Source organism: Aulostomus chinensis, chromosome 12, assembly GCF_037954235.1.
Source record: "Aulostomus chinensis isolate RoL2024-O1b breed Wild chromosome 12, RoL_Achi_v1.0, whole genome shotgun sequence".
NCBI classification, from domain to species: domain Eukaryota; kingdom Metazoa; phylum Chordata; class Actinopteri; order Syngnathiformes; family Aulostomidae; genus Aulostomus; species Aulostomus chinensis.
In genome coordinates, this window is record NC_141331.1 from 4,867,644 (window position 1) to 4,892,213 (window position 24,570).

The 24,570-nt window shown below is 45.6% G+C and overlaps 1 protein-coding gene across 2 annotated transcripts in view; it reads right to left on the reverse strand.

The window, feature by feature from the left end:
* Nucleotides 1-24,570, reverse strand: part of LOC147251806 (neuropilin-2-like) — a 111,790-nt gene that overhangs the window by 77,978 nt on the left and 9,242 nt on the right. For both annotated transcript variants that reach the window (XM_086219739.1, XM_086219738.1), the window contains exons 2-3: nt 17,554-17,734; nt 2,775-2,956 (exon numbers count right to left, since the gene is read on the reverse strand). In XM_086219739.1, coding sequence (XP_086075865.1) covers nt 2,775-2,956; nt 17,554-17,734 — 363 coding nt within the window. The remainder of the gene's footprint in view (nt 1-2,774; nt 2,957-17,553; nt 17,735-24,570) is intronic.

Consider the following 24,570-nt stretch of genomic DNA (forward strand, 5'->3'; position numbering starts at 1 on the left):
AAAAAAGAATCAACCAACTTCTTGCAGTATATATGTAAAATTAAAATTGCTCTGCTGCATCATATAACATTCTGATCTGGTTTTAAATCTAAATATCCAAAAAAATTTAAAAAAATATTCACTTTTCTGTGCACAGAAAAAAAAAAATGACATGTAGGAGTTGAGAAAACTCCACTCTAAACACAAGGAGTTTTTCAACAGAATGCGCAGTGGTGACATGCATATCTAGGCTCCTAATTATCACACACGATACTGCATGCTTAAGACACACATTTTCCATGACACACACACACACACACACACACACATATACATAATCCAACCACCCACGCAACCAGACGTTCAGCTGCACCTTCCAGGATAACAAGATCTGGTTAGCAGTATGCCAACAGCTTGAATGGCCCAAATGGCTTCGTTATTACTGCCAGGGACGGCTAAACACACAGACATGTGTGTGCACGTGCGCGCGCGCACACACACAAATTTATCAAATCTATCGAAGTAGCATTGAAAACAAGTCTTATGTTGCAGGTTGATCGTTACCTGGTTGAGCTTTTCTTCCAATGGCTCGTGTACATTTCTAATAAAATATCCAACTAAAATAACAAGATCTTGCTGCGCAAATGAAGAGGGTTTCTTTTAGTTCCCGAGACCTGACAGCTGACTTTATTTCATCCGGATTCACGTTTTCCCTGAAGGATCATAGCCTCTAGGTTCTGGTCTTACATTCTGCTGGAGTATGTATATATGTATGTATATATATATGTATGTATGTATGTATGTATGTATGTATGTATGTAGTACGTTGTTTTGCACAAACCAGCAATTCCCCCTGAAGCTCTACCATCAATGTGTGAGGGCAAATTTGATTTATGGAGCCACAATAAACCACCTTTTTGCAGTCTCTCTTGCTTTCTCCTTTCTAGTTGCTTTTATACAAAGATTTTGCAACCTGCTGTAATGAGAAGTTGCTTGTTGTTGTATGCTGAGGCAAAAGATGTGTGTGTGTGTGTGTGTGTGTGTGTGTGTGTGTGTGTGCGTGCTGCCCCACAGGATTGAAACAGGATTCTAGTTTTCTTCAACGGAGGTGTGACAGACTCAGCGGGGTCGGTGTTTTGAATGAGCTGTCCCACCATTCCAGCTGTCCCTTTTACACCAACGCTGATTCGGCGCTGTCACTACTTCTGCTGCCGGCTCGGAGGAGGAATGTTCTGTCCGCCGCTCCGTCTCTTTTACATGGACATTGAGCCATGATAGAGGCGTAATACAGTATTCCCGGCTTTGAACGAGGCTGATTTCTCTCCCTCTCTCTCTCTCTCTCTCTCTCTCTCTCTTTCTGTCTCTCTGGGGTTTGAGTGTTCAGGTGTGAACACTGACACCCTTGTTTTGAAGTCCATTGGGCAGGCTCAAGCGCAAAAGAAACACACACACACACACACACACACACACAAAGAATAAATCCCAACAGGCTGGTGCCAGAAAGTGAGAAACACCAACAGCCACACGTGTTGTGTTAGTAACCTCAGCCCAGTGTGTGTGAGTGTGTGTGTGTGTGTGTGTGTGTGTGTGCGTGCGTGCGTGCGTGCTCAGGACTCAATTAAGCAGGCATGTGTGGAATGCTTTCAGGGGGAACGGAACAAGATGGCTGTGGGGCCGACACTGTGTGCCCCTCTGTCTCGCTCGCCCTTGATCTCAATTGGTCTCGCTTTGGCTGACCCATGGCAGCGTGAAGGGGAGCCGTATCGCACGCACGCACACACACGCGCGCACGCACACACACACGCACGCACGCACACACACACACACACACACACACACAACTCTCACACAAAACACCATGAAGGGGAAAGATGTCTCGCATGGACAGTCTAAAGGGGTCTCAAGGGTCCTGTACTGGGTCTCTTCTCTCCCTCTCTGTGTATCCCATGACACCAGGGAGGTAGATGAGCTTTGGTCACCTAATGAAGCATGTTGATTCCTCCATGAGTCGCCTGTAATTCAGCTCCTAATAGCCAATTTGTAAAGGTGACATACGTATAAAATCCGTCCATGTTTGACGCTCAGCGAGTGAGCGTAGAACGCAGCTCTCCCAGGCTGCTCTACAATGTCAAAGCTTTAAAATGTGGACGCTATGATGAGGAATACGGTAACAGTCCCCTCTGGTTTGAGAGTCTCCGTTTTTTTGTCTTCAATACAAAAACGACACGATTCAAAGACAATGATGTACAACGCGAGTATGCAAATTGTAAGAAACGGTTGAAAATGTCAGAAAATTAGGCAGGTTGCCATCAACTGAAGTAAAAAAAAAAAATGTAGGTTTGTGGAATGCATACTTTCATCAGAAGACGGCGGTACAGGCAACGTTACACACGGACGTAACGAGAGATATTCTATGCAAAAATTGACGGGGGGAATCTTGAGGGACGACTTGAGTTGGGCAAGTTTTAAGCGTTCTTTTGTTCCAGCGAGTCTCGTCCGTGCCGCCCAGAGACAAAGCAACTGTTGGGAATGTCTGGAGTGACACAGGCAGAGGATTTTTTACATCGGATCCACTTGGAAAGGGGTTTCCCCTTTTTTTTTTTTTTTTTTTTTTTTTAATTCTTTAATCAAGAGAGCGTCAAAAGATTTTTACAAAACTGAAAGTTTCTAATGTGATGCAAAATGTGCATCCAAAAAAAAACTTTGACGGAAACTCGACTACTGCTACGAACGCAAGCCACGGTTCCTCCAATTATATAAGAGAAGAGGCGGAGTGGAGAATATCATTCATTTACCGGTTTTGAAGATTTCGTAGCGTAGCGAGAAGCCTGCCCCCTGGTGGGCGTAGTCGGACACAAACTTGATGTGGAGTGAGGGGCCGGAAGATATGATCGGCGCCGGGGCGATGTTGCTGCAGTGCTTTCCCAGCAGGTCAGCTGTCTCGGAGTTGCCGTCGTGGATCTCTACGTAGTCGTACCTGCAGAGGACAAAGGCACCGTCATCACTACCTTCAATCACTGCCTTCAATTTATTGGAGGCTCTGGCCTTGTCTTCAGTCAGGACACCAGTGCATCATGTAAATAAGTTCCACAAACCCTCTCGACACACTTACAGTGCGCACGCGAAAACTTCCCAATCTCACACCAGCATAAAGGGAAGGGTGGCCTTATGTCTATTTTCACACCCGTTTCTTTGGTGGTTTCTGGTCACGAATGCTCGGACTCGTCTCCTGACCCACAGCAGGAGTGTTGCCTCTCTGTCTGGCTGCTAGTGACGCACCTGCCTGCCTCCAAAATAGCTTCCTAGAAAGAAATTCCTTGAGCCGCTTGTTAGGCCAGAAACCAAGTTGACCAAATTTTCACTTACAAACTTCCAAACAGAAGGAGCAGAGCTGGAGCCGCGTTTGCCATCTTGGTCCAGTGTATTGATCAGTTACGAGCACAGTCGCGCTCGTTGTTCCACTGCTAAGCATTTTATTTCTCTCCAGTGTAACGCAATTAACACTCAATCAATCCGGAGAAGGAACCTGCAGCAGATATTCCAGGATGGGTGTTAATAAATCCACTACCTGGAAGCCTGCATGCACAGTCATTTGGAATATTATTCCTGAAACAGAAGCCAAAAACGTACGCGCTCAAACAGACGCATGAAGATTGCATCGTGCTGGTTTTCACATAAGATGACAAGGATAAGATTGATGCTAATACTGCGTTAGGAAATGTCAGGAGAACAGTTGCGTGTACATGTATGCGCTCTCTCCTGCCAGTCACGTCTCGTTATAATAAGACATGAAACCGCAGACAAAAGGAACGCAGCCAAAGCTGCTTTCCTACGAGCCAAGTGTCCGCCCACACCCAGGAACATCTGGTTCATCTACAATGGGAATGAGTTAATCAGTATTCAATACCGCGTCGGATGACACGGGGGTTTATCAGCTCCTGCTTCAATCAACCTGGATGTCAACCCCAGGTGAACGCTACGACTTGCAGTGACTTTTCAGGAATTTTTTTTTTCCTTGTCATCTTGATCACAAACTCAATCCGTCTGCGTTCAGGAAACCATCGATGATCAGATTGAAAAACAGGCCGCAAATAGCAACCACACAAACGCCACAGTTGCCCCACACACACACACACACACACACACACACACACACACACTCTGGGTTCCAATGTACAGTTTCCTTACGTGGTTTTTGGGTGCGTTGGTGACATCAAAAGTGACGTACCAGAAAAAAAACGAGTATATGAAGAGGAATAAACGAGTCCACTCATAAAGGGAGGAGGTGGACCAGGAGCAAACCAACTGCCTGTACATGAAAATGTGCAGGGGAGGAGCACAAGACCAGAGACCTCTGACAAAGGTTGGCGTCGTGCTACGGATCCTTACTGGTCCGTCACATTTGTTTTTACTGTGTCTGTTTCACACTGTGATTCCGTGTGTGTGCGTGCGCGTGTGTGTGTGGTTTCTGACAGGTGAGCAAGTCCCTACCATAATGAGGGTCATAGAGCCCCCATCATGCCTGGTGTCTGGTTTTGCCTTGAACAACGCCGTTATGAGGCGCGCTGTCACCGTACAGTGAGCATGAGTGTGTGTGCGCGTGTGTGCTTGTATGAGTACGTGTCACAGTTCTTGTCATATTTTACAAGAAAATGCTGACTGAATTTGAAAATGTTATTTGCCCCCCAAAAATGTACCAAACCAGCAATTTTAGGACGTTTTAGACAAAATAAATGAATAAATAAATGAATGCACGTCCCTCCTGTCCAGCACAGGAACTGGACTGTGTCCGTCTCCTCTTTGTCCTGAGACCTTCCTGCTTCTCTTGCTTGTTATTTCAACCAAATTAAGGGTTTGGCGCGACGAAGTCAGGCTCATTTAAAGTATAAATTGTGTCTTCTTTCATCTGAAAACAAAATGGGCTGTCTGTCACATCTCGTAGACACCAGATGAAGACTGGACGTTAAAAATCAACCAGTAAACCCAGAGTTTCACCTTCATCTCATGCTAAGGAAGCAAGCCTTTCCTTGTTTCTTAAATCCAACTGTGGCTTTAACTTGACTCAGCGTTGGAATACATAACTTTTAAAAGGTTCCCAGTATCCTTGCCCGCACAAAGCCAGCATTTCCATTTACAAACAGTGAGAAAACGGTTTGTGAGGACGCAGTCAGGGAGAGAACATGACACTGCATTCACTCAGCCAAAGCCTGCCATCAGACGGACAGAGACAGGTGTCCCTCCGTCCCCTCCTCCCTGCCTTCGCTCTGAGGCGAGAGCCACTCACACAGCTAGGTGAGTCACGCGCACGCGCACGCACGCACGCACGCACGCACACACACACACACACACACACACCACGAGGGAGCAGCGGCCACTCATATGGATCGATACATGGCTTTGAGGCTTCCTATGATGTGTTTCTGTGTGGGAGGTGCACAGCTTCTGAAAAAAACAACAACAAAAAAAACCCAAACTGTTAAATCCCATCATCTCTTCCTCTTTCTCCTCTTCCTCTTTCCCTAAAATTCATCACATAACAAAAGGTGTCCCAAATTTCCTTTCCTAGCTTACAGGGAGGAAATGATGAAAGAATAAATCTTGGTTACAACAATGACTGTTTACATGCTCTCAATATTCCACAGGACTCATCCCGATTTTAGCTTTTATTCTGAAAACGATAATATCCCAAATAAGGTGTTTACAAGGACATTTAATATTCTATTTATTTGCATCTGTGAGAACTCCGACGAGCTGTCCTGTCTGAAATATGAAGGCAGAGCTGCCAGCTTCCCTCTCGCCCCGTTTAAGTGTTACAGGGTCCAACACTTTACAATAGACAGTAATTTCTCCTGATGTGTGTTCAGGAAAGAAAACGTAAAGAAGAAAAGTGAGTGTTATTCTTCTGTTGCTAACTTTACGGCATGTTTAATGATTCCTACCGAGTGAAACGTACGACGGGAGGTTTTATCGCTTAATATCCGCCTGCACGGTAGCATTACGTTAGCACATTTATGCATCCAGACATAAACAGGAGAGGCTGCAAAAACTGCTACAAAAACCTGACTCAGGACTCAAACTACGCTGCGCAGATGTCCAAGGGAACGCTCCTAAAGCTGGACTGACATCAGCCGCACGATTGGAAAATGCTAAATTCTGAAAATTCTTAAAAGGAAAAAACAAACAAACAAATCCAAGCGTTTACGTGACAGCAAATTCAGGACATTGCCGTTTTCCCTGGAACAGCTGAATATGAGTGTGCATGTAAGTGACGCCAATGCAGGACAGCAAACGCAGAATAAGAGGTGGACGGGCAGGATTTCTGTGTGTTTGTGTGTTTTGAGGGGTAGGGTGGTGTTTCAGGAGCGGCGAGAGAGGCTCTCCGCAGTCCGTCTGATGTGAACCCGGGAAAAGGTCTGGATACAGATGCTCCTCTACCCTTCCTCCTCCTCCTCCATGTCCCTCTGTCATGGTTGTAATTGCCTTTCACACCTCCCACCCTCCCTCCCTCTAGGTTTGGAGTTGACTTCTTACACCTGCACATTTCTTTCAAACAACAGGGTGCCCTTAGTTGTAGACAGAGCGTCTACGCCACAGTCTCTCTGACACACACACACACACACACACACACACACACACACACACACACACACACACACACACACACACACGTCTGCGTGCGTGACCTGTTGCCATTTGACTGCTTTTGGTTATACAGGGAAAATTCCGCTGTGACTGCAACAGAGTTCAACAGTTAATTATGTACTGTAGCTCTAGAAACTTACTGACACATGAAAGTCGCTTTTTTTTTTTTTTTTTTTAAACAGAACGAGTGACGGTTTTATAAGAAACAGGAAAGACAACTGTCCACTGCTCTGTTACAAAACCGTTGTTTTGGTTCTTTGTCCGAGCCTTACAATGTTTTGTGTGTAAGAAAGAGAAGTGAAAACACCGATGGCCACAAGATTCTCAGAGGAACTGAAATTGTGAGGAGATGAACTCATACAGTGCGGAAACATACTTTCCAGCTGCGCTCATAAGAATGTGAAAAAACACAAAACAACAACAACAACAACCACCACCACCACCACCACCAAACAAACCGTGAGCCACACTCCCAAGAGAGAGTTTCGGGTCATGTAGAGGAAGTAAATCTGAGCTGTTGGGCGAACAAATCATTTGGAAAGAAACTCTTTCTCGCCCGATACCTACTGGGTCAGCCTGTCGAGAGAACCGCCATGAGTCAGAGCTTCCCAGTCAGCCACACACGCCCACTCACTGGTGGTAACTGTGTCCTCTGTTGCCATAGGTGGCAAGTGGCGGGACAGCCAATGAATACCAGGAGCGACTGATTCAGATTTTGAACCATACCAAGGCAGGCTACGCCGAAACGAGACCGAACGGTGTGTGAAAATCAAACAAAAATTTTAAAAAAGGGAGGAGGAGGATCTTCAAAATCATCTAAACTCAAGTTTGACACTTTAACATGAATCAACTCGAGGGGTCGGTCTGACCACCGCCACTGAGCCGAAGCGCAACATGGTGGTTCCAGTGGCGCCTCCTGGCTGGTTCAGGTTCATCAAACTTACCAGTTTTCCATCTTTCTTCCCTTTAGTGCCAATCATTATTCAGACAGACGGAGATGTGACGCTGTCTGAGGAGACCCACGCAGCCGCGGGCACACCCTCGAAAATACTGACCAGCAAACAAACGCAATCTCCCCACCACACTCACTCATTGCTCACGGGATGGACCTGTGGATAAAAGCCAGGGTTCCAAGCAACAGTGAAGCTCTAAACATTGAGTTGGTTTGTGTGTCTGTGCGCGCATGCCTGTGTGTGCGTGCATGTGTGTGTGCGTGCATGTGTGTGTGTGTATACAATACATAAAGCTGTGTAGTGTAAATGCAGCCTCAGTCTGCCACTGAAGCAGTTAATAGAGAGTGAGGGTGACTGACTTCACTGTTATCAATTAATAGGCCTATTACTCTGTGTGTGTGTGTGTGTGTGTGTGTGTGTGTGTGTGTGTGTGTGTGTGTGTGTTTGACTGTGTGTGTTTCTTTGAAGGACTGACCCTGATCAATGTGTGTTAAAACCATAATGAGGAATTGATCAGTTGTCCTGGAGATTATTGTCCTGGACACACACGCACACATGCACACACACGCACACATGCACACACACACACACACACACACACATGCACACACACAATCATTAAAGTCACAGACATCATCGATCAGACAGACCTTTAGGGCCTCGGGGAGTGTCTGTATATATCAGAGCACTGATATTATCATCATTACCAGTGTGTGTGTGTGTGTCTGTGTGTGTGTGTGTGTGTGTGTGTGTGTGTGTGTGTGTGTGTGTGTGTGTGTGAAGTGTAAGTTCTGCTTAACAAACCTTCATATTTCATCTTCCTGCAAACGTCAGGTCTGTTAATAAAGACAGTAAAGTCTCCGTCACAGTGGTTTTACAGTTGCAGGTGCGACTCATTTTTACTTCCAGTGCACCTGAAGCATCTGGTCTACGTGTTGTGGAGTCATGGGGGGAGATATCTGAAGCTGATTGGCCAGGCTGAAGTAGTTCTTTGAATCCTACTTTACGTATCTTGATGAACTGCCATACTACAGTTTGCTGACGGATGAATTTTTGATCGAAAAGATAAACCTTAAACTAGGTTCCAAGGCTGATGACATCTCCACTCATCCATCCATTTTCTAAACCGCTTGAGGGTTTGTTTTTTGTTTGGGGGGGGGGGGGGGGTTCGTGGGGCTGGAGCCCATCCCAGCTGACATTGGATGAGAGGTGGGGTTCACCCTGGACGGGTCACCAGTCCGTCACAGGGCCATCAGGAGCAATTAGGGGCTCAGTATCTTGCTCAAGGACACTTGGACAAGGTGACTGGGGGAAGTGAGGATCGAACCAGCGACCCTTCGGTGGCTAGACGGCTGCTTTACCGCTGAGCCATCCCCCCCACATTATCACTCACTGCTAAACAAATGTCTGGCACTAAGAGGATGGAGAATGAGAAGTTTGGATGACAAAAAGAGACTTAAGCCCTGCTTGTAGCAGCCAAAACAACCCCGCTAACACCTGCTAACATCTGGCTTTTGTCTGCAGTGGGAACGGTTTTAATTGGACTTCAATCCTGCCTCAAACAGTCGTGCAGACGGATGGATTTACCAGCTCTGCCTCCGCTCTGCGCTGCAGCCCGATCCCAGCGCGATGCTGTGACGCGTTTTCGTCATCCCAGCCACAAATTCAACCCGTCTGTGTTCAAATAAAGCGTTAGAAAAGACGGCGGTGTAAAAATTTATAGAACTGTAACCACAGAAACAGCAGCGCCCTCCGTGCTGCTTTCTGCTGTGCTGCCTGTTTACCACATTGTTCTGGCGTGTTCCTCGAACATGACACACCAGAAACAAACGGAAGCAAAATGGCAAGTCATCTATTTGAAATGGGAAACCTTTACAATCAGCTTTTTTTAAGTGGGTTTATTTAAAAAAAAAAAAAAAAAAAAAAGACCTGTAAGTACAAGGGTGTATGTGGCAGAAAAGGGGTAGGACAGACGGGAAGACATGATATGATGGACAAGTGAGGATGAGGAATGGATGCCTTTTGCAGAGGGCGATGAGTGGAGGAGAATAAGATGAGAAAACACAAGCGAGGGGGAGAGGAGACGTTGTGTGGCGTTTGTCATGCTGCCTGCGTTGCCTCATGGGCAATGCTAAATAACAGGCTCCTAAAGGATCGACACACTGCAGAGGAAACGGTGACAAACGAAGTAAGTAGCTGATGGAGGGAACGAAAGGGCCTGCAAGGAGGAGAGGTGATGAAAGGAGGGAGGGAGGGAGGAGGGTGTGGGAGCAGATGGAGCGGTCCATTGGACAGTGGTAAGGAGGCTGGAGGGGTGAAGAGGGGTGAGATGAATGGAAGGAGAGAGCCAGGAATGAGAGAGAAGGGAAGAGCCTGGCCTCAACAGACCCTGACACAGCACTTTTCCCTTATGTGAGCGTGCGTGTGTGTGTGTGTGTGTGTGTGTGTGTGTGTGTGTGTGTGCCTTTCCTAACACAGACACTACATTGAGAATGTGAAGCCCTCAACTGTCTTGAAAAGCGAGAGACCATTTAAAAAAACAAACAAAAGGATTTCGCAGCAGTTCTTCGCACTTTGAGGTCAGCTGGTGGATGGTTTTGACGCGGGCATACGTTTGCTTCATAAACGTTCATGTCAGACCGCAAAGGTGACTGAACTCAAACAGCAGGCCGTGAAGTCCAGCTCAGCTCGCGTCCACATATCAGCTGTTAAAGCCGGCCGGCTTCACGCCACTCGCCAGTTTTCTCCCTCCATGCTCTGTTGGCCCGTGTCGTTCAAGGCGCCTTGAGCTAAGCTGCCTCGGTCGGTTCTACGTTTCCTGCCTCCTCTGACAACCCACTAAAGCCCCAACAGCTCCTTGACGTCCTCTTTCTGACTCAATCATGTTGTCATCATTGCTGACTATTCTGGACTCCATGGGGGGGGGGGGGGGGATTAGTCATGGTCACCTCGCCATAAACCTCGCTACTAAGGCACTGACGTTTTCTACCAGACAAAAGTGATCCTAGTTGGACTCGCTGCTGTTTAGATTTTAAGGAATACTTCACCCAATATAAGTGTATTTTGTTCTTCTTTTGCTCGTACGTAGGTGTTTTTTTTAGCCCACAGAGACACATTTTTCCTCCTGCGTCACTCGTGTATGACTCCTGAATGTAGAGAGCCAGCCACGCTTGCTGAGCTCGAAGCTGATAGCCACCCATGGCTAACAATAGCAAAAAAAAAAGAAAAAGAAAAAAAAAATCAATTTCCAAAAATCTAAAGTGAAGCTTTTTCTTCTTTACCCAGCTGTTTTCCACATAAATGCAGACGACAACAACAAAAAAACTTTGATTTGAGGGAAAAACAAAATAAACTGTAACACTTGCAGTTGGACGCGACCACAAATAAAAGACAAACCAGAATGATGGTAGTTTTTCTTTTCTTTTTTTAAATACATGAATTATACTAGAAGATGTGCTTGAGAGTTTGTACGTCGACATCTTTGGGTGTTTTGTTGTTGTTGTCGTTGTTGCTGTTAGCCATCCGTCACCATTAGCCTGAAGCTAAATGTTTGTGCCTGGCTCTTTCGACATTCCCGGGTTACAAAAGTACAGCTTTTAAAGGTCAACACATACATTTGTGAGTACTTGAAAGTCCGCTTCTTTTCTTGAAGTACACGTTCGCTTCATCGCAGAGCGCGCGTAGGAAAACCGCCAAGGACGCGTTGCTCTGGAGAGACGGTAGAATGTCCGTCTCTCATTTAGAGTGTTCATGTTGCTTTTAAAACCTCGGGGACGCAGTTGAAGAATCTTTGCGGTGACTGAAACTGACACGGAGCTCTGATGTGAACAGGGCAAAAAAAAAAGAAAGAAAACGACTTACACACACACACACACACACACACACACACTCATGTGGTTTTAAAACATTCAGAGACGGATACAGCAGTTGAAGCTCGTCACCCAGCGATGTGGCGCTGTGGTGCCTGTCATGTGATGGGAAAAGAGAAGTCATGCTGAGTCACGACCGTGTGCGGCTGTACTGATCTTGGGGTGGGGGGGTGGGGCACAGTTTTTTTTTTTTTTTTTTTTTTTGACAGCGTTCCTGTTCCTGTCTCTCACTTCCTCCATCCGACTCCTTACATTGCTTCAGTATAAGAATCTTAATGCGTTAAAACGTGGCTCTCGCGCTCCGCCCACCTCCACATCGATTTCCCCGTCAGAGCCGGTGAAGTGCTCGGCCAAACGTGATGCATTATAGATTGCAGATTACCATCTTAAATTGCAATCAGTGTGAGAGATTAGATTACTTGTTAGATTATAAAACAACCCATGTCGACTCATAGCAGCGGTGTGTGTGTGCGTGTGCGTGCGTGTGTGGGTGCGTGTGTGGGTGCGTGAGATGATTTATTTGTGAGTGACAGATTTGCATGCAGAGTATTTTTTTTTTAACGTGATAATGAGAGGCAGACAATGAAGGCTTTTTCTTGCCTCATTGTTTCTCTAACTTTTTTTTCAACCAAGTACAGCCTCAGAAAAAAAAAAAAAAAAAAGACTCAAGTGCCCTCGCGGCCTGTCCAGGGTGAACCCCTGCCTCTCGCCCGAAAGCCGCTGGGATAGGCTACACCCCCACGACCCTTAACAGGATAAGCGGAGGAAAATGGATGGATGGATGGATGGATGGACTCGAAGTACCATCACTATCACCAAAGCTAAAAATACAGAAGTCGTGACCCAATTCAGCTCCAGCAAGGGTGGGCAACATGTTTCCTCAGAGGGCCCCGCTGGCCTGGATGAAGTCCGTCAGGGGCCACATCAGCCAATCCCATGAAACACACCAACACACCTGCTGCTGGGACAGGTTGATGGACTGGACTGCGCGCGCACGCATGACGTGAATGAACGTGACCACGCCACAATCCCGACACAAGAAATATCAAAAGGAAGACAAAACTGATTGAGAATCACGAGTTGGCGTTCGTATATTCATTCAGAAGTAATCACCGCTTTGACAGTAGCGTTTATTTTGAAATGTTCATGATTGTTTTTTCTCACTTTTAAGAAAACTTATTTCCGGGATTCCTCCGCGTACCACTTGAGGGAGCTCGCGTCCGGACCACAGTTTGAGCGACACTGGCCTATAAACTTACAGGATTCCTCCCCCCCAGATAGATGAGTGTGAGTGTGGTGATTGTTGTGTGTTCTTGTGTGTTCTTGTGTGTTCTCTGCAACTTCCCCCATGTAACATGTCAGCTTAAAGAGGGGAACGTATGAACAATGCCTTTGTGGTAATAATATATGACAGGATAAGAAAACTGTTGAGACAAAAAAAAAAAAAGAGAGCGAGAGACAGGTGTGTGTCCCAGAGACGGAGACGTAGTGAGCGGTGAGTGTGTGTGTGTATGTGTGTGTGTGTGTTTGGATCAGGGTTGTTGCTGACAATCAGTGGGCGACCACGTACGTCTGCCTTCCCCAGACACACACTGCTCCCTCTCCTTGGCCTCTATGCCCTCTGAACCTAACAGATCAATTTCAGCCTTCAACTGCACACACGCACACACACACACGCACACACACACACACACACACACACACACACACACACGCACACACGCACGCAGCGACACATGTAGACTTAAATAGCTCTGAACCGTGGAACACTTGTAAATAAGAGGCTATTAGGCTTGGGATGTTTCGACCAGCACTGCCAAGACCTCACTTGAACATCCTGATTCGGACAATCACTCTTCAAAAATAAACGCAACAGCAAGCGGGAAAACTGAACGCTGCGACGCGGAGCACCGCCATTATCGTGTTTATTTTCAAACAAAATCTGGAAAACATCTTGAATTAGGTACATTTCCATAAACTGCTAGGGTGAAAAATAAACTGTATTCCTGTCGAAGACGACGGAGGAAAAGACGTTTATAACAATCGAGGCCCTCCACCAGGAACAGGGACAAAGGCTCAGAGTTCTTGAGGACCACCTCAGCCAGCTGGGATCAGCCATGTTGCTCGGAGTCTGGAGACGGAGTTTGGGACTTTCCACGGAGATGTTGACAGCAGAAACAGCTCCCATTTTACACATTCACTAATTTCTGAAAAAGGCAAAAACCACCTTGAGGAGGCTTGAAATCTTTTCTGTCGTTTTATTTATTTTTTTATTTTTTAAAACCTCTGCAGCTCTCCTCTCCTTTGGAACCTCAATCAACCAGTCACACCGCAGGGCAATCAACAGCTCATTAAGACAAGGAGTTTTAGAATTATTGCTCAAGGGTAATTTGACATAACATCCTTTGGGGGCGGGGGCCTAGGCATCACACCAACAACCCTTCAGTTACCAGGCTACCGCTCTATCACCCGAGCCATGCTGCCACCGTTCCTGCAGTGTGACACACCGGCTGCACGCATGCATACATGCATAAATCACTGGGATCTTCTTCTGGGAAATGGACAGATTTACTGTAAATGAATGTTAGAAATTCAAGAGGACAGAATCACGGGGGCCGACAGGCGGAGGACGAGGTGAGATTGGAAAGAGAAGGAGGGTCAGAGAGAGCGAAAAGTAGACAGACAGAGAGACGGCACCTAAATCAAACTGGGAGGACACCTGACCTGGAGAGGGACCAGCACGCCGAGACAAGCGGGGCTTTTTTTTGTTGTTGTTGTTGTTGCATTTGCAGCGAGAAAGAAAGCAAAGCAGACTTTTTCAACCTTTTAGCCAGCCGGTGAAATATTGATGCCTAAATTTCCATCAAAGAAATGTCTGAATGTTATTGGTAAACCTGCGTGAGGAATATCTATAATTGATACGGCTGAAAGGTTGAGAACTGGAAGTGAACCAGAATAGAGACATAACAAGAGACGGGGGGGGGGGGGTGCACGAGTGTTACTGGATTTGTCCTTGTGTCAGTGGGTTTGTAGACCCACTGACACTCCCAGAGAACCAGCAGACCCCCCCACCCCCACCCCTCGACTCTATCCATGCACATACGGCCCAAGAATGAAGGCCAGTTCTATTTTTCATCAGCCACCATTCTACTTTTGGTAAAACGAACATTTCCTACTGCACTCACAGCCAGCCAGCGATGGAGAAAGGATTCTCCAAAGACTTTTCTCTCTCTTTTTTTTTTATTCTTCCATGGTGTGTGTGTGTGTGTGTGTGTGTGTGTGTGTGTTGTTTTTTTTTCTTTTTCTTCGGGAGAGATTTTCCTGCATCTTTTAAGAATTTCTGGACGGGCTCAGAAGCCCTTGCAGACACGGGCCCATGAAGCCAAGAGATATCTGGTGTGTGCTGTAACAAGTGTCTTCAGTCTGTTTTGGAAACTCAGATATCGCGTTTGTTCTCATTGCTTTAATATCAACGTTGAAGATTTTCTCCAGAAGACTTCATTTCTAAGTTTTCCTTTTTTTTTTTGCAAGTGAATAAAAGTGACTGCATCACAACAGTGAGCCTGTGGCACGTGATGACAAACACAGATTTTGATACCTGCAGATTTGAAGAAGAAGATTTGAACCAAAGTCCCTCCACCTCATTACGGCTTTGATGACTCTCTGAGGAGTCGGAGGCAAAAAAAAAAACCAAACCACGTTTGTTTTAGTTTTTTAAAAATTCTATTTGAATCTGCTTATTTTGCTAATCAGGTGTCGTGTGCCATGTTTTGGTAAAGTTTGATCGAACGTGAGGCGGAACAGAAACGGTAATAGGAGGTCACCGTGAACAGTTTTCGCTGCTCAAGAGAGAAGGACAGAAACAGCAGGTTCAGCAACTCAGCGTTTCAAACTTTTCAGTCCCTTTTGGAGACACATTTACCTGCCAACAACAAATATTACTTTGGAGAGTGAGTATCAAGACACCCCCCCACACACACATCAACAAGGAAGTCCTCACACTCAAATTCCCCACAGTTGCAGCACATACACAACATCACGCCCCTACAAACCAAGGGGGCGATCAGCAGGAACTGGAACTGAACCCGAGATATTTAATTCCCAAGCATCTCCACTTCCCCTGTGCCAACAAGCACAGCTCTGAGAGGAATGGCAGACCTCCTGAACGTGTTTTTTTTTTTTATAACACTGATGTGTGCACACTGACCTGCTCTCCTTATCAGACGAAGACCAAATTAATTGGCTGAACCTCATGAATTTCATTTTGAATTCAATCAAAAACACTGCTGAGGTGACAAATACGCAAGGCGTGTTCGTAAATGCAAGGAAGTGAGATTTGAGGTGGTGTTGTTGTTGTTTTGTTTTTTTTTGGTTTAAACCTCAACCTCTGCCCCGGCACAGTCGGCCTGAGCTTCCTCAACAGTTTTGACGGCGAGGCGTTTGTGTCGAACCCAAAGAGTTTTGAGTTGAAATCAAACAAACATGACGTGAGTGCGATCGACTGTAGGAAGACGCGGCTAACATTTGCCTCTCCAGGCTAAACGTTTGTTTCTGTGCTCGGGCCGTCAGCCTTGAAGAGTAAGTCAGTGCAGCAGTACAATCAGCCTGAGTGTTAAAACAGGTGCAGCGGCGATCTGGTGGGTGGGCGGCAGGTTGATGTGACCTTATTTGAAATGTGCTTTATTGCGGATCGCAGCCACTGTCAGCTGTCAGGGAACGAGCTGCAGGCTGCACAACCTCTCCACCAGGGAGGAAAGTCCTCTTCCAGCACAGTGTAACGTCAGCTAACCGTCGTCTGTCCTCGTTATTTTAACGAAAAAATTAAATCAAATTAAATAAAAAAATAAACAATTGTCATTTTTGCAGTTTGAATCCTGAGAACTGTGGTTTTCATCGCACTTGCTGTTACTGCCAGGAACTACAGGCCCTGCTAAATCAGCCTGGAACGAATGATTATGGATTGCAACCTTCAGATTAATTATTTAAAGATCCCCTCAAAGCCAGACACACACACACACACACACACACACACACACACACACACACACACACACACACACACACACACACACACACACACACACACACACAATCTATCATGTACTATAATGTGTTTTTTCAGAAAAAAACCCACAAAATTACCACATTGAAATCCTTTAAATACCCCCCCCATCCTCTTCCTCTTTAAAATTTTTTCAAAATATATAAAAATGCAAAGACTTTTCAAGAGTAGTTGATGTTCACTGTTCATCTACGACGAGGTCTTGAGGCTTTTTTTTTTTTTTTTTCCCACATTACACGTGTTTGCTGAATTTTGGACTGGCTTCCAAAATATTTGTGATGTCACAAATCCTGCTGGGAGGACCGGCTCTTTAAAACACTTTTTTTTTAAAAAATTGAGCACAGAGAACATTTACAGCTTCACCCTCTCGTGTGTCACATCGATTATTCTACACCGTGAAACGTAAACTTTCTTTGTACAGATAAAATCAAAACCCCATTTAAATTTTTTTTTTTTTTTTGGCCAGGGGGGAACTTTAAGATCCCGTTCGTTTTCATTGTTGGGTAACGTCTGTTTATGTCAGTCTCTTACGTCTCAAACGGTGTGATTTCCCAGCATGCCTGCTCACCTTTCTCTCTGCCTTATCTGTGTGTGTGTGTGTGTGCGTGTGTGTGTGTGTGTGTGTGTGTGTGCGTGTGCGTATGTGTGTGCTGGATTCCAGTTTATACTGCTGGACCTGCAGTTCTCTCAGTTTTACTACACATCAAAGGCAAGCAGCCAAAAATGATGATGGACAACAAATCCTCTCATTTGCACTGATTCTTACCAAGTGTGAAAATTATCCTGGAACCCTAAATGTGTTGTAATTAGACTTTGATAATTAGAGACGAGGGACCAAGGGAGGTCCCAAAGTGATTATTATGTGCGAGCTAAAGCCAGAGAAACAGGAGGAGAGTGGGCTGACCGAATAAACCAAAGAACTCAGAGACAGAAAGTACAGTGAGCAGGGTATTTTTTTTTTGTAGTTCAACAATATATTATTTAAAAGTCATTCCTATTCCTCCTTTGTTTTGAACCCCCTCTCTGCCTTTAAAACACCGACTCTTACCTGCAGTCGAGTTTCTCTATCTCAAAGTGTGGGTTGAAGTTGAGGACGATGCGTTGTGAGGGTTCAGGGGCTGTGATGACCCAGTGGCAGTTCTGGTGAGGTGGATACTCCAGCGGGTAGCCCGGGGTGGTGATGTAGCCGGCATCGCTGGCATCTAAGTAGCCGCCACATGGCTGAGATCCTGGAAAGAGAGAGGCACACGCTGTAAAAGATGGGACGTGTGACGATGTGGACGCAGTTGCTTTTTGGGGACTTTTGTCAACTTGTGAAATGATCCACGGAAATATTTGTCTTCAAATAAATGAGAGCATCTAAACACTGAAACCAAACCGTTGTGTATGATTTGCTTTTGTTTCTGCAGGGAACTCAGTTTCATATATTGACTTTGTATCACTGATGAAGACTGGAAAATAGTAGCAATCGACCAGAATTTCTAGAAAAAAAAAAAATCTGAATATTTTTCTTGCTCACGGCAGCAAAACCCCTGGAAAGCTCTGTTTTGATATTGTTGCCATATAAAGTTGTTCTTCGTTTGCAGTTTCACTTTGAGGAGACTGGACTGAACACACACACACACACACACACACACACACACACACACACACAATGAAGGTAAGCGTAGCGATGGCTGCAACAGGATATGAGCAACAAAGAAGTGTGTGTGTGTGTGTACATGTGGATGCGGTGTCAAAGGTCGCAACATCATGATTTACAAAGACTCTATTCTGGCTATGCTTAACTGACATCCCTCCCCCTGAACACACACACACACACACACACACCACACACACACACACACACACACACACACACACACACACCAATGAGTCCTCCAGATGCCACACTTATTGTCAAAGAGCAGATCCACTTGTCAGCGGTCATACGTCTGTGTCGTGTCACACACAATGGCACCCTTTCACCGCTGCAGATGCACCCCGATAACTCAGATATATTGGTGACACCCAACGGCACAACACGCCTGATACACACAACCCTACTGTATGACATCAATGGTCGCTTTGTCCCCGCTGCAGGCCGCTGCATTTGATGGACTGCACAGACAGTCCATCCCAGCAGAACTTCATCAGCGTTTAAGAAAGTTGTAAGTTAAACATCAGGGTGGCAATGAATACGATCTTTGTTAAGTGCGAGCCGTTCCAGTGTAACCGCACGGCGCGAGCCACCATCCTGCAGCAGAGACTCCGGAACAAAGGTCGTTGTTTTTATTTGCTCCTCATCATCTCAAAATAACCGCCCGCCGCTCCGCGGCGTTATTCCGTTCTGACTCTATGTGTTTGTGTATACTGGAAATCTCACGCTAAAAAAAGATGATCTCTTTGACATGGTATCTGATGAATAATCTGTTAGAACAAAAGGCCAACTATGGTCCAAACAGCCACGTGATTGTTCAGTGTGGTCCTGTGGTGAAGTGTCATCGTATCGAACTGGGAATATGAGAGTCGTCCCACCCTTGGAAACTGCAGAAATACACTTCACCAGTCTTGTTATATACATACATATATCTGTATATAAAACATGTGACCGCAGTGCAGTTCACATGTGCAGGCTGAATCTTGGGTTTGGTATTGAATGGTTTGCTTTTTTAAGGTTCCGTTTGGTGTTCCCAGAACCAAAGTAAATAAAAACAGCAGCAGAATTTTGGCAGCATTCAGACACATGTTGAGCAACACTTGTAATAAGCTCATGATGCCGCTTGTTCTGGAGTAAACAACCTTACGATCAAACTCCTGACTGCTGGCATTTGTGTTTCGACCACGGCTAAACGTGTCAGTCTGTGCAGAGCCTGTGTAGCTCCTACCATCCAGCCTGCTGTCCCGGGACATTTTATTTACTGCTGCTTTGCTGAGTGGGGTGACATCGCCAAGTCAAACTACTCAGCAGAACACAGCATGTTTTAATGCTATTAATAGATCGGCTACTGTAAACCAACTCTTGGAGGAGGTACACAAGCAAACATTAGCACATGCACGCATGACATAAACACTTTGTCGGACGCCATCTTCAAATTCAGTTCGTATAAAACTAAACTGAAGCTAAAATAAAGAGGACATTCATGCACATGGACTGATTCACTTATGCAGGAATGAACACACTTTTTTCCCCTGGAGAGCCAAAACTTAAACTTAAGGTGTGTGTGTGTGTGTGTGTGTGTGTGTGTGTGTGTGTGTGTGTGTGTGTGTGTGTGTGTGTGTGTGTGTGTTTGTGTGTAAAAAAGCAAAATGCCACTAAGATACAAGTTTTACAATGAAAATAGATTTTACGGGAATATATCATATACATTTATTGTTGTGAGGTACTTTTAAAGTACTTTACAGGTCAAAATGTAACTTGTATTTTGAAAAATAAGAACCAGGAGGATGCAAATGTCCTGTAACATGTGAAATTAGTTCTCAACTTGGGCCATCAAAAGTGCGTGACCAGCTCCGAGTGTCACCTGATCAAATCATCAAAAAATAATCAATAATTGGGGATTTTGTGTTTTACTTTACGAAACCAAGAAAACTGCTTGAGTGGAGGATTTATTTTCCCGTTCCACAGGCCACTTTAGAGAGCCCTGCCCTGAAGAGTTAGCAGTGAGAGATGAAAGTGGAGGTCACATCTCAGCACGCAGCACTCAGGGTGATTGATGGTTTGGCCTCTCTACCTGGTGTCTACCTCACACTGTCTGTAAACAATTAGCCGTCACCTCTCCGTGTCTCTACCCCTCCATCACCTCCGTGCTCCTTCCTGTTAGGGGCCAGCTAGTCGTGTCTGTCTCCTCCTATCTGTTTCCTATCTCCCTGGTGACATATAGTAACACAGGAGTAGAGTTACAAGGCCTGCGTAACCCGGCCAGGCGCATTTCATCCCAGCACCACCTGGATTAGTCTTCAACTACACAAGAATATCACAGCAGTTCAAAAACACTTTCAGCACAAGGAATACATGGAGGCAAGGCAGGAGGGAAACATCCAGGCTGATCGATTAATTACTGCACATATTACTCACGGGACCCATGACGCATACTTTACTCTCTTCAACTGGGCAGAACAAAAGCGGTTTGGTTGGATTTAGTCCCAGGATTAGTCTCTTCACTTCAAATCTGCAACAGATTTTTTTTTTTTTTTTTTTTAGCCTCAATCATGTCAACACATGCACAATCCAAGCAATTAATATGCTTTTATTAAGAAGATGTTTCATTTTTATGGAGAATGTGTCGGTGAAATGTCTTCCTGTTTCAACATTCTCAGTTTTTTTTCCTCACGACTGTCACCAACCGCTTGTTAACTTGCCGTTGGGGGGGGGGGGGGGAGTCTTTCGAAGTCTATTTCGTCAATTTTCCAGGGCTTATATTCAATACTATCAGGATACTTAGCCGCTGATTCATGCACTGGCAATATTTGTGAATTAACGTGGCACTTTATTGTAAAGATTGTTTGCTCTTTTTGACACAAGACCATTCTTGCCAGTTGGGAACAAACACCAAATCCTACCAGTCGACTTCTAAATATTGAGCCAAAATGAAAACTGGGCTTAGCACAAATGGGAGCCTCTAAATTAACATCCTTCACATCATCTTGGACTCTGAAACTGGCCTCACAAAACCCTGGACTGCATCTAAAAGCGGTACACAAAATGAACACGAGATCTATCATTACATTTCGAAGTAAACTAAGCTGGCAACCTGCAACTTTCAGCTGAGGAAGTCAACAACAGCACAGGCTTCGATCAAGCAAATGCCTCCTCCAATTGCTGTGGTCTTGATACGTCAGCATGTAAAGCACGGCCTTTTGTCACCAGCGTGCCGACTTTGTAGTTTTAAAAAAATCCTAATAATTAATAAAAGACTTAAAACAGGGTTGTCTGACAAGTATCGTCTCAGTCAGATGTTAAAAGACATCAATCCTTCTCAAGTAAATTTTGCATTCTGCATTGGTAGATTGTTTTACTTATGAGCAAAAACCAAAAAAAAAACAAAAAAAAAGATCATCTGTCAACAAAGGACGAGCAAAATGTACAAAAATTCCATCTTGACGTGCAGTAAAATGAGGGGTTTTTTTGGGGGGGGGGGGGGGACCAGAAAATAGACCAATACACCTGGCAAGACTTTGTTTTTGGCAGTGTTCACCTCAAGCCTGCAGCTGATAACACGGCGTGTCTGATAAATAAGGTCGCGGCGAGAGAGAGGCAGACGCTGTTTGTGTGTGCAGTATTGTGTCTGCTCTACTTCAAGGGTCTATCAATCTCTGAACACACACACACACACACACACACATCAAATACAAACGGGGCGGAGGTTCAATTATGAGTACATGTACAACATTCGAGTATGCTGAGTTCACCGTAACGTGGAGCTGGTGAGGCCGTTACCAACACACGGGAGGAGTGAACCGTCCTTGGGAGACAGAACGAGGTGTAAAGTACAGTTGCCAACGGTAAACGTACAACAGTACTAATTAGTATTCAACACATCCTGACCTGCAACATCTGAGCGTGTGTGTGTGTGTGTGTGTGTGTGTGTAAGAAAAGAGAAGATGCTGAGTTAAGAAAGAGGCTGAGTTCATGTCAAGAATCACCAAACAGATAAAAGTGAGAGACTGTCAAAGAGAGAGCAGGAGGAGGAGATCTGAGGCAAAACAACACAATGGGGATTCGAGAAAAGAGGAAGACGAGGAGACAAGAGGGAGTCTTAAGTGATCCTTTCCCTCTCAACGTTCCCATGATCCAGGCAAACCAGATCAAATGTTACCACTCTTAAAAGTGTTGTACCAACCTACAAAATGAGAACAGAGTTGTTGTAGAATCATCCTTTCACTCTTGTTCCATTAGTTATGTGTACGAGCAACGTGCTGCAATGCGATTTTACCAGGATCTTTTGTTGTTATACAAGAGATGTAGGGCGACTCTACGTTAAGTGGCTGAAAATTTCAAAATAAAGCTGAAAATACGACTTGCCGTGTAGCACCTGGGTGTTCTGACAATAAGTACAACACATTACAGCTCATTCCAGCGTATCAGAACAACATTTGCAAAGTTTCAAGATTGTACAATGTTATTTATCATATTAGATGCGGTTGCCATGACGTGGCGATGACGCTGATGCTGACGCTTGTATATCCATACGTCTAGATGACATCCTGGGGATGCGCTGGATGTTACCTGGGTTCAGCAGGTGTTTTGGGTCTTTTCGATTATCATACACCATTGCCCAGGCGACCCCACCAGGGGTGATCGGCCCCCAGCCTGTAGTATAGCCTCTTGGCTAACCCTAACCCTAGGCCAGACACCTAGAGGCTCTCTCTGCAGCGTCCACAGTTAATTTGATGGCCCTCTTCTTAGCCAGGCCCATGATCCCAAGCTTGGCCAGGAGTCTGCATAGTGACCGGGCTGCAAACCCTCAGCATCCGGCCCTGATGGGCTCACCCTGGGGTGTCGATCCATCGCCCCTGCACTGCTCTGTCCACCCCTGCTACTTTGCATGTTTCCGCTCTTGGGTTTCGTCCCTGCACTCCTCCTAGGGTACAGTGAGCTCTGCCACGATCGCCATCTTGGTGGATTTGGAGTAGATGACCATGTCTGGGCGCGGTGTGGCTGGGGGTGCTTCGCTCTGGAAAGCGGGGCTGCTTCACCAGATCCACTCTCAGCTCCAAGTCTGCTGCTGGGAAAGGAGGCCAGTCACCGATCTAGGCTGTGGTGATGATGAAGGTGATGGTCTTGGGGCGGCGTTGTCCGTTGGTGGTTATGGCTGAGGCTACCACCTCTTCTAGTGCTTCGAGCACTTGATCACGCTGCCAGCGATAGCGGCCATCTGCAAGTGCCTGACAGGCAACTACTGAGGGTGTGTTTGAGGGATCCTCTCCCGGAGCACATACGGTATCATAATCATCACAACATACGGCTGCATTGATGTTCTCGCCCAGCCGAATGTTTCATCATCAGCTTTACACCGTCTCCTACTTCTCTGATGAATCGGCACTTTTTTAAGACAATATCAGCATAAGCGTGAACGCAACTACCACATCAAAACATTTGCTGTGCCTCGGTTTGTTTGTCCCCCGCTGAAGATGAAAAGTCTCCCCTCCTCTTTGCAGCTCTCCTCCCCACCACATCAGCATGTGTGTTCTTCAGGGAGAGGCTGTATTTAGACCTCATAGTCACAACAAACACACAAACACAACTGCTGAACGTGGCTTATATCCCCCTCCGGTTCAGACAACACTGAATTCAGACCACACACACACACACACACACACACACACACACACACACACACACACACACACACACACACACACACACACACACACACACTTGCACAGGATAAGCAGTGGTAAATGGTGCTAAGCAGTCAAGCAGGAATAGAAGACAGGTCACTGCATTATTTATGGCTCTCTGACACATTTAGTATTACTTCTTGATAACACCTTTTTCAGCAACTTTTTTCCTGCATGCGCCCACAAATGCACAAACTCTAAACCACACACACACACACACACACACACACACACACAAACACACATTCTTCCTGCCGGAATTGCTTCGCAAAACAAAACTGGATCCTTGTTTGTTGGCCCCAAATGCAAATTTTCCCAGCTTGTTTCTTAGCTAAAGAGACACTTTTCAGCCTGTCGCTATCGATTTGCTCATCTGCAAGCGCTCTGCTAATGTGCCGGACCAAAGTCATCGTTAAGAGTGAGGCTATCAGATCAGTTTATTATTCACCGCCGTCGCACGCAACAATAAAACAGAGTCTCATTTCCTTAACCTTGTTGGACACAGATCCCTGAATTTAACAATCAATAAACTCTGACCATTTGCATCAGAGCCTGAGGCAGGAAAAACACACACACACACACACACACACACACACAATTGATTGTTATGCATTTTTTACTATTCCTAATGCATTTTCAGTGGATCCGTTTGGCTCTGGTGTTACAAAGCACTTGCAAAATGCTTCTGGCCTCAGTACCTTAAACCGTAGAAATACAGACACGTTTGTTGTGAGAGGCTTTT